At 53.0% G+C, this 10,441-nt stretch overlaps 2 protein-coding genes across 5 annotated transcripts; one reads left to right on the plus strand and one right to left on the minus strand.

The window, feature by feature from the left end:
- Positions 1-331: 331 nt before the first annotated feature.
- Br140 (Bromodomain-containing protein, 140kD) lies at positions 332-6,158 on the minus strand. 2 transcript variants are annotated; one of them, NM_001299226.1, is made up of 4 exons: positions 4,796-6,158; positions 3,471-4,729; positions 3,143-3,414; positions 332-2,946 (listed from the first exon to the last, which is right to left on the minus strand). In NM_001299226.1, the coding sequence occupies exons 1-4, from the start codon at positions 5,937-5,939 to the stop codon at positions 1,329-1,331; spliced, it is 4,293 nt and encodes a 1,430-aa protein (NP_001286155.1). In that variant the 5' UTR covers positions 5,940-6,158; the 3' UTR covers positions 332-1,328. The 2 variants fall into 2 exon arrangements, with proteins under 2 accessions (NP_001286155.1, NP_610266.1); NM_136422.3 differs by having other exon boundaries at positions 590-2,946.
- A 365-nt stretch (positions 6,159-6,523) lies between these two features.
- Positions 6,524-9,852, plus strand: Incenp (Inner centromere protein). Of its 3 annotated transcripts, none has more exons than NM_001299227.1 (6): positions 6,524-6,854; positions 6,918-7,098; positions 7,164-8,223; positions 8,287-8,383; positions 8,531-9,194; positions 9,351-9,612. In NM_001299227.1, exons 1-6 carry the CDS (start codon positions 6,786-6,788, stop codon positions 9,542-9,544), a joined length of 2,265 nt encoding a protein of 754 aa, NP_001286156.1. In that variant the 5' UTR covers positions 6,524-6,785; the 3' UTR covers positions 9,545-9,612. The 3 variants fall into 3 exon arrangements, with proteins under 3 accessions (NP_001286156.1, NP_523648.3, NP_001260762.1); NM_078924.5 differs by having other exon boundaries at positions 6,663-6,854; positions 8,528-9,194; positions 9,351-9,852; NM_001273833.1 differs by having other exon boundaries at positions 6,663-6,854; positions 8,528-9,194.
- Positions 9,853-10,441: the final 589 nt, after the last annotated feature.

The following is a 10,441-nucleotide window of genomic DNA, read 5'->3' on the forward strand; positions in this document are numbered from 1 at the left end:
TAGCCAGCCAGATGGGATGAAATCGAAAGCCAATTACCGTGGAGCAGGTGCAGGTGAATCACGTGTCATGTGCCCGGGCTAAAACCGTACTGCCGAAAACTGTAAAACAAAACATCTGCCGGGGTGATAATTGATGTGGGGTGAATATGACACTGTTAGCGGACCCCTCAAAACCCGGTGAACGAACTGGGGATACTCAAAGTAAATATAAGTCAATTCCTGTCGAACCCCACTGACGCACTTTTGGTGTCGATCGCGATTGCGATGCGAAGCTGCCAAAACTGTGGGCCAGTCGAATGCATGTCAAACTGATGAGTACAAAGGCTATTAAAGTGAAATGATTTCGTTTAAAACATTTATTTTTCTGCTTGTATTTACCATTAGGTTTAAACAATGTTCGATCTTTTTAAGGGCAAAGGTGGTGGACTGGTGTGGATTGAGTTTTTGGGTGGCGGAGCTGGGGGGTACGGGAGCCAACTACTTCAATACTTAATTATCTACGCGTTCCACTTAGGCATACGAAAGTGTTGCATTAATTACACACAGTAATTATAATAATAATAATAATAATAATAATAATAATAATAATCCGCATCTCTTTAATACATCGCAATAATCAAATGGTTTATTTGTTCATGTGGAAATCAAGACGTACACTATTTGCATATAGAGATAAATCGATTTATGGAGACTCACGCGCACACACACACTCACATCTATACAATTTGTAATGCTATTTGTAAATGTTTATAATCATCTCTAGTCCCCTATATAGCGGCTAGTTTTTACACGACTTTAACTTGAGGCGACTGCTTGCTTGGTTTTAGCGGTTGGTTTTGTGCTTATAATGTTGATTCCGGGCTTAACAGTAGGAGAGCTTAAAACTATTTAACTTAAACATTGATTTGATTTCGCGTGAATCGTCTTGAGGTTATAAATTCCATGTTGCTGTAGTTCGAGCGATTCCTGGATCTACTTAACATTTCACAATCGAAGTCTCAAAAGCCAAATAATGTACAAGGGTAAGGATCCTCCAACGATTTCGCCAACTGCGCCTATTACAAAAACTGTACTGTACATAATGGTATTGGGGTAAACGATCCTTGGTGACTTGGCTTGGCAACAAACGAAAATTAAAGACACTTGCAGTGCAAATTGGAAATTCGCCAACGAAATACTCTAATGGAGGGCCTTCTTCAACTGCGTCATCTTCGAGTATCAAGTAACAACAACGAGATATAAAAATACGGCGATCCCTTGTGGGGGAGCTAACTAAATGGCTGAATTCTTTCGAGCGGCGCCTACAGTTGCAATCGGGCCATCAGCTTTCACATGATCGGATCGGGTCCTTGGCCCTCCAAGTCGGAGACTTGGCTCTGGTAGTGTAGCGCGTCCTGGTACGCCTTCTTTACGGCCTTCCGCTCCGCCGGCTTTCGCGACTCCACCAGCTTTTGCTGGTCGAGCTGCTTGTCGATCCCGAGGATGTCCAGCTTGTTGGCCGGCAGCCACTGCCAGGTGCGCTTAACATCGAAGAAAAGCACCAGGAACACAATCTCGTCGAGGCAGTTCTTCCGCAGCGCCAGCACATCGGTGGGTGGGGCGGGCAGCGGCACTCCGTTGTACACAAATCCCTTGGGCGTCTTGGGATCAAGGATGAGTGCGGGATACCAGGGATAGCCACGGCACTTGGCCCAAACCAGCTGAAGCGGCTCCAGCGCCGGCTTCTGGCCGTGCGAGTGGTTATTGTGCCTCTCCGACGAGGCGGAATCCTCACTGTGCTTGCTGCGGTTATTATTCGTGAGAGGTGCACTGCCAGCCGCCGTGGTGTTCCTACGCGCCTTGATGTTGTTCACCAGGGGAGAGGCGTTGGGCGTGGCTGACCGCAGCTTTCCAGCTCTTCGCAGTGGCGGTGGCGTGGCCGTGGAGCTGGTGGACTCGCTGAGATTGCTTCGCCGCTTGCCACGTCCCCGACCCGCTGACAAAGCTACTGCTCGTGCCATTGTCGTAGGAGTGGGCGTTCCTCGCGTTCCCACCTTCATCGGCTTGTTCTGCCGCGCGCTCAGTGGCCGCTCCTCAAGCTCGTCATCTTCGCTGGAGCTGCCACCACTTCCTCCGCTGCTGCTGCTAATGGCCATGTTGCCGTTGTTTCCCTGAACATTGTTAAGGCTGGCGTGCTGCATGTCCATGGCGTCGGTGGTGCCCTCCTGCGACGTGGAGTCCCTCTCCTCGCTGCGACTCCTTCCGCCATCTCTGTCAGGATCTCCATCAGCATCGCCTTCGCTAGCCTCATCGCTGTCAAAGTCAGAGCAGCTGCCCGACATGCTGAAGTCTGAGCAACTGCTGCACGGACTGCTCGACTGCGAGGGAGCGTCGTCGCTGTCACTAACGTCGCGCTGATTATTGGCTCTATACACCCGAAAGCTGTCCGGTATTCGTTCAAAGGGTAGGGTCTCGGGCATGGGTAGTGCCTGGCTGACGGTCACCGCCGGATTGGGCGACTTCTTTGGTGACATGGAGGAGCTGTGCCTCACTTCCGGCACCCGACGATAGCGTCCTGGTCTTTTGGGCGACTTGACAGGCAGATTCGCGCTTAGCTTACTGTTCATTGCGAGGGCCGTAGAGGTCAAGCTCGCCGCTGCAGCGGTTCCCGCTGAGGACGACCCTCCTATTCCAGTTCCCGATGCCAGAGCTCCACCGCCACTGCTGTTGTTCTGCGTCAACGCGAAGCTGGAGGCAGTTGGCGGTGCGGAGGACAGGACGTGATTCAGAGTGCCCGCTCCACTAGACGCGGCCGTGGCCGCCGTGGTGACGGAGGATGAGCTACCGCTGGTGGATTGCGTGTTGGACGACTGCGAATTGTGCTGCTCCTCTTTAACAGGCGTCGTCAACGGCTCCGACGGTCTCTTTAGGGCAGCCTGTGCCTTGCGCGTTAACAATATGGCGGTTCTGAAACGGATTTTACAGATTTTAAGTATTGGATTGACCACCAAATAAAGAATATTCAAAATTAAAGAACATCCATAACTAGAAACCTAAAGGTTACGATTTCGATTGGAAAAGCTCTTGTAAACACTAAAGCTATTTGCCTGGTGGAAAAGTACCAGGAAGGTTAATGGTCGAGGGACTTCATCAAGTTACTTACCTTCTATTGATGCCTACGGGAGAGCTGCTGTTGTTTAAACTCTTAATGGGGCTGCAGGGCGGCGTTTGCGTGGAATTGAGCAAGTCCTTGGAAACAGTATCCTCGCCCATCGAATCCTCATCGGAATCCTCTTCTTCATCATCATCATCATGCCCCAGTTCCATGTCCACCCCACTGCTATTGAATCGTTTCCGGGTGCGCTTCTTAGAAGGCGAACCGCCCAACGTGTCTTCATCGTCGCTTTGGGATTGGTTAGCGTGCGAGGAGTGACGCTGTGGAAAAATATGAATTAGTTTTGGAACCATATAGGGTAAAAATCAATACTCACTGCTGCGAATCTCGCCTTCTGGAGGCTTTTGCGCATTCGAGAAATCTCCAACCGAATCTGCTTTATCTTCTTGGTGCGATACGTCGGGTTCTTCAGCACCTGCGACTTGTCGGCTAGAATGAGCAGCTTCTGGACGATGCCCTCGCTGGCCGGCGCCGCCAGCAGCAAGCGTAGCTCCTGTTCCACCTCCGCTTCCACGTGGTCGACGTGGTAGCGTTGTGATCGCGCCAGCAGGCCATCCCGCTGCAGCTCCTTCCTTACCTGGACAAAGAGCGGCGCAGCCTGGTCGCGCATCCGGATTCCAGCACGATAGAACACCGTATCCTTGTTGTTGTACGCCAAACAGTTCTGAATCATCAGGTCAAAGTCAGCTTCTAACTGCTCCAGCGAGTTGTACTGACACTCCTTCAGCTTAGCCCTCATCGTGCCCAGATCCATGGGTTGTTTCACAATGTCAGTGTAGTCGGGCACCTCGCTGGTGTCCACCGGCTCTCGGAAAATCTGCATGCTGTCTCTCGCCTCCAGAGCATCGAGCAGCTTGTTCAGTGCCGCCTCCAGCGGATTGAGCTGCAGCATGACCACCTCCTCGGAAATGCGAACAAAAGCCACTTTCAGCTTCTCGCGCTTGCGCACCAACTCGCACAAGAGGCGCGCTCGCTCCAGATCCTGCCGAAGGCACTGCCAGTACTTAAGCTGGCGGTACAGCTCGCCGGTGTCCGGCGATCCTTCAATGCCGTTGCGCTGTATCACGCCGTGGTTGTTCCCTTGGCTCTGCAAGCGTCGTAGGAGGGGAACCCCGTTGCGGTAGTGTCGCTTAAGCGTCCAATAGGCGATAATGCGGTCAAGGAACTCTTTCTTGCGCTGCATCGTAACCATTGTTGCTATCTCCTGAACGCGGTCCGGCGGAATAGTCGGAATCAGCACCACGGGCGCTGTGGAGCGCTTCTTGGCCAACGCCTTGCGCGCCTCCTTCATCTTGTGACGCGTGTCCTCGAAGTCAGGCACGTTCATCTTGAGCTTGGCGTCGGCCGGCGTGTGGGCGTGGCAGTAGGCAAACTTCTGAACATGCATGGACGAATCGTTGTGCCCGTCCTTAACCGTGTCCATGGTCATGTAGAGGCCCGCTTGCTGTGCGCATGTAACGTGGAAGGCGGCGTAGCAGCTGTTCCGATGGCACTGGATGCAGGCTCCCAAGCCCTTCTCCTTGCACACGTAGCAGGTGAGTCGCCAACGAGCGGGGGGAATGGTCTCAATTGAATCTATAAAAAGAACTCAGATGTTATTTGGAACTGGGATCAAAGAAACTGGGAGATCGAGCTACGCACCTATTGGCTCCAGAAAGACGGTGTTGGCGAACCGCACTTCCGGTATCCAAAGCGCACACACCACGTGCGCCCACTGCCCGTGGTCCGTCTGCTTGAATGCGCCGCCCGCATTGGGACAGAGCACACAGTTCACAGGCTTACTGGGTGACTGCAAGCATCGGCGGCACAGCCACTGGCCCTCCGGGATATAGGGGACACCGTAGCAGTCCTGGTGTACCGCCAGGTTGCACATGTCGCAGAAAAGTATCACGTTGGTGTTTTGGCACTCGCCGTCGAGGCAAATGCAGCAGACTGCGTCGTCGTCCACCTCGACGCCTGTGGGTGTGCCGTTGGCCGCCGCCTGGAAGTGCGACTCCTTCTCCAGCCGGTCCATCAGCAGCTCCATCGTGTCGATGCCCACGGCGTTCAGGCCGAGTCGCTGGCGCTCCTCGTTCATGTGCTCCAGCCAGGCGGAGTCCTCCTCGTCAACGTCGTACTCCACCTCCCCGTCCAGCTCCTCCAGGGACTTTTCGATGAAGCGATAGTAGGCCAGCGGCCGTGGCGGGGCGTCGGACACTCGGTAGTCCGGAATCTCGGCCACCCTGGCCACGGGCACCTGGACCCTTGCCCAGGGCGCGTTCTCCTCCAGCGGTGGTGCGTCGGCATTCAGAATACAGCCCCTGGCCACTAGGGCGGCGAACTCTTCGTCCTCTACGAGCGGCAAGGCGTCGTCGATGCCCAGGCGCACGCTCTTCCCGTCCAAGTTAAACGTCACCGTGGCCTCCTCCTCGTTGTAGGACACCAGTGACTCTGGATTGGCGTACTGCCGGGCGCTGACTCCGCTCGCCGATCCACCTCCTGCGCTGGCCGAGGAGCAGCCGTTTCTGGCCTCAGCTCCACCGCCACCCGGCGTGGGGTGATCCTTGTGCGGACGAGGCGTGGAGTGGTGGCCGCCGGAGCGTGAGCGCGCCTTCTTGCGGCTCGGAGTCAGCACGGGCGTGAGCGGCTGTGGGTTGTCGTGGTCGTACTTCATAAGATGGTATTGCAGACCCATGATGGTCTTGTAGCTGCGGTCGCAGCCGCGGACGGGACAGGCGAAAGGCGGCTGGGACTGCTGGGTCTTCACCCCTTTGCAGTATTCCACTGCGTCGAAGTCGAGGCCCATGATCTGGATCTGCGGCGCGATCTGTGGATCTGCTGCAGCTGGCTTCTCGGGGTTTGGCGGTTCGCTGGTCGCGGATCGCGGGCACTGTGTCTACTCCGCGGCACGGCTGCGCATACGTATGTGCATCCCACGGTGGTCGTCGCAGAGCGCGCGGTTTTGGCTGTCCACCGTTCCTGGTCGATTTTCGTTGGCTTGTTGCAAATTTTTTAACAAATGTGCTAGAGATGGGCTTGCTGGTCAGCTCGCCATGGCGATACTATCGTCGGAAGTGCTTGTGCAGCACTGGACGTTTGCTGAAACTTGTTTGAAATATTTCCGGTCCTTTACGCAAATTAATTCTCTTCCGTAATCTATATTTATAATTTAAATGTTCCTTTTTGTTCTTTCCCTTACCATTTTCCCTCAAATTTGTTTACAATATGTTTTTTGGGGAGCCGTGCAGCACTGCTTTCTAGAGATGGTAGTGGCGGGAACGTATTGGAACTGGTTCACCTAATGTTATACTTTCAAAATTTACAGGGCTAGAAATCCAGTACGTAACTATTTAAATAACCCAATAATATTATTTTAAAGAATTCAAATAAATATCTCCCAATATTCACTCAAAAAACAAGTTTTGGTTGTGTTTTTCATTTTGCGCGGGAACTTTATCGCCCGTGCAGTGTTGGAAAGCAGAGGCATAAATGCGCCTTACAGCACCCGACGAGCTGTTAACTGTCAACAGTGCACAATTAAAGGCATGTTATCAAATGCTGACGCGCGTCGCAATTGCCGCCATTTGAAAAAAACGATAAAATCGAAGGAACCGAATCCGGATTTGCAGTTTGTCAGATACAGTCGCTAGATATGGAGGACATCTTGGGCGTGCTGGGCTCGCTTTCGGACCTGCGCAGGGAGCTCGAGGTCCTGCGCAAGGTAAGCCAGGATCAGGAGACGAAATTCCGACACTGTCAACATGGCGTCATATGTGTTTTTTAGGCCCACTTTGAGGAGCTGGACCACCTCTTCTACGGCACAGGCCAGCCGGAGGCGGAGGCCAAACCGAGGGACAGTGCTCCGGCAGCGAAGAGTCAGGAGAACTCTTCGGTGACGCCGCAGCAAACGAAAAAGCGCCCCAAGCGACTCACCTCACTGGCCGAGGATCAGAATGAGCCCGAGGGTGAGTATCCTGGCCATTTTAAAGCATTAACGACCAACAACCCCTGTGATATTCCATTTGAGCAGCTCCAGACGCCACGGCCAACAACACGTCGGCCCGTCAAAGCACTCGGGTCAGCAACTCCCAGTTGCTGGCTATCGCCGAGGACGAGCACAACTCCACGGCCTCGCTGATGCCGCCTCCGCCTGTGCCCGTCTCGGCGGACACCACCCTCGGCTCCGGAAGGCCACAGCGAGCCGCTAAGCTGAAGACCGAGAAATTACTCAAGGAGCCCTCACTCAACCGTAAGATGCGGCGGCCCAGCAGCGAGGAGCTCGTAAAGGTCAAGGTTGAGAGCGAGCAGCGAGTCTCCCAGTTTAACAGCTTCACCAGTGCACAGGCGTTAGAGGAAAATAAACTAGCGGAGCCGGAACTAGAAGAGCCAGCAGCAGAAACAGCTGAGCAGCAAAAGCCTCCGGAGGAGGCCTCAGTCACAGAGGACGTGAACACCACGAAGACACTCCGCGTGAAGGTAAAGCGCGAGAAACTCAGTACCGAAGCAGTGCCCCCGTTAACCAATGCGGTCTCCACGGCAAATGTGACCACCGTCTCCTCTGTAACAACGGAGGCAGCGCGACCGGACGATACGGTGGCCAGCAACACGACGACATCCACGGAGGTCTCCAAGAAGGTCCGCAAGAAGAAGAAGGACGTGGAAAGCCACCGACCCATAAAGGTGGAACGATTCAGCGACCTGGACAAGAGCTCGCCAGTCTCGTCGCGCACGCGCAAGTGTAGCAGCGATTCGCGAACGGTTCAGGAGCGATCCATATACAAGGATGCACTCGAAGATCCGCCCGTTGCAGAGCAATCAGTGGCTGCAGTTGCTCCGGCTGCTGTCAATGAGACCGTGGCGATTTCCAACGCCACCCTCGTACTGGGTCCTGCGCCGACGAGCGATAGTCCAATAGGACCAGCTGGAGATGCCACTTTTGAGGTGCACTCCAACGACAAGAAACAACCTCTGAGTAAGCAGGACAGCCTCTTAACGGAGGACGAGTCGGTGGAGGAGAAGCTGCCGACGACCAAGCTGCTCTCGAGCATAAAGGCTATAAAACTGCCTACCCGTACACATGAGCTTTTCAAGTGAGTAGATACCCTGCCTCTTCATGCATGTTATCCTTCTAAACAATCTTTGCACTTCTACAGCCCACTGCTTCAGAGTCCAGTGAAAATGCGCGTGGAGGCGTTCGAGAATGCGGCAAACGCACAGAACAGCATGCGCCCTAAGCGGGGAAAAGATCTGGTAGGTACAGTATAGTTGCACATATATAGCAGGCAGATAGCAGGCAGAATTAGGCTAGACTATTCACCAGTTCTGTATCAATTGGCGCTTTCTAGAACTGTTTGATAGGTGATTCATTTATTGTTATTTTTTTTTACTCTTCAGCAGGGCACGCCAGGATCAAACAACACTCCCAAAATTGGCAAGCTGCCTGCTCCGACTGTTGGTCGCTTTTTCACACCGACTCAAACGACAAGCACACTACCATTAAGCTCGGCGCAGCCCAAGAAGGGACCTGCCAGCGCGTCTAAGGCCACTAGTCTGCTGAAGACGGCCACCGGTACGAACCTAAGGTCGGTCAATTCCACGTCCACAAAAACGCTGTCGCGCGAGAACAGCGGAGACGACTTCCGCAAGGGCCTGCACAATCTGGCGGAGGAGCGCAAGAAGCTGCGTGAGCAAAAGCACCAGCAGGCTGCCCAGCAGCGCGAAGCCAAGGAGCGGGAGCGGGCAGAGCGTATGGCCAAGCTGGCCGCCGAGCGCGCCAAGAAGCAGGAGGAGCGAAAGCGAATTGAAGAGCGCAAACGACAAGAGCTGGAGGAGCTGCAGCGGAAGATGCGCCAGCAAGAGGAAGCCGAGGCGCTCAAGAAGGCCAAGTTCAAGGAGCTGGAGCAGCAGAAACTGCAGCAGCTAACCGGCGCCAAGCCCAAGAAGATGCTTCCGCCGCCGCCGAAAACCAAGTACACCTGGGAGATGCTGCACGAAGACGACTCGACAGACGACGAGGGAAAGGTCACCCACAAGCGTCCCCCAGCGCCCACCTGGAGTCGAAGTAAGTTTGTGGATCATTTCGAAGAGTTATTTTCGAGATACCTTATTCATCGTAAATATATACAAGTAAATACACCAGATTACAGTCTGATTTCCATTGGGACTACTAAAGGAAATGTTCTTAAATATAGATTCTGACTTATGTGTTTATTTTCAGGCCACGTAAGGGGAGAGGCAATTGCTATGCAGAGCCACTGCCCAACCGACATCATCGACAGCTTTTTCTCGGTGGCGCCCACCACACCGGACCTAAAGCAGATATTCCCGAACATCGATCCCAGCCAGCTGAAGCGAAACTCCAGCGTGCTGTGGTCCACGCCGCCGCGCTATTCCGAGCTGCCGAAATACTAGCCAAGTAGTCCTGCTCTCTTCTCCCGTAAATGCACATGTTTATGATCGAATAAATAAAGTTAATTGTGAAAATTAAAGCGGAGTACCGCTGCGCGATTCACTGCGACTCTGACACTAATATCCAGCTGCTTTAGAACTATTAAAGCCGCCAGCGTGCTCAATTAATGGTTCGCTGGTGGCTGCTTGCCGATTCCATTAGCCAAGTTGCCCAACAATGGATACGTCGATTCGTGAAAAGTGTGAAAACGCAGAGGAGGCAAGTAAACGAAATAAAAGAAAACAAGCCCGGCAAACACAATTTCACTGGTCATGGGGCATGGTTTTGTGGCATGATGCGCAGACGATCGAAAAGACTGCCTCGATTCGATTCTCCTCCATCATGTTTCCATTGCTGCTAATCCCACTTTTCCAACGAGCCATTCTCATTTTCAATCGAAAGCCGAAATCAGCGGAATCGGCATGGGCAATTGGCACAGTAATTGCTGCTGATTAGAGTCGACTCCATGTGGAAGTCGCCGCGGATCCACCCATGAATATGATTCGATGGGACCATCTTAATCCGCAATCTAATTAAGGCGCGTACGCTCCCCAAATTGCCACTTTCAATTGTTACTGTTTCCGTTTAAGTGCACTCTGTTAGTAGCTCCACTTCCCCACGGACCCAAGTCGATTGGGGCTGAATCTATGTGAATTCCATGTGGCACATTGGATACTCTATCAAAAACTGTAAGGAAAGATAGTAACACATCTAAATGAATAAGCTCTAAAATTCCATCAAATGCCACTTTTGTGATCCATCAGTTTGCAATTCTTTAGAACTTTTGAAAGACCAACTTTTAGATTTTCCCATGTTGGTCTTCCACCTGATATTACAGCCTAACAGAGTTGCCATCAGCA

Source organism: Drosophila melanogaster, chromosome 2R, assembly GCF_000001215.4.
Source record: "Drosophila melanogaster chromosome 2R".
Taxonomy (NCBI): domain Eukaryota; kingdom Metazoa; phylum Arthropoda; class Insecta; order Diptera; family Drosophilidae; genus Drosophila; species Drosophila melanogaster.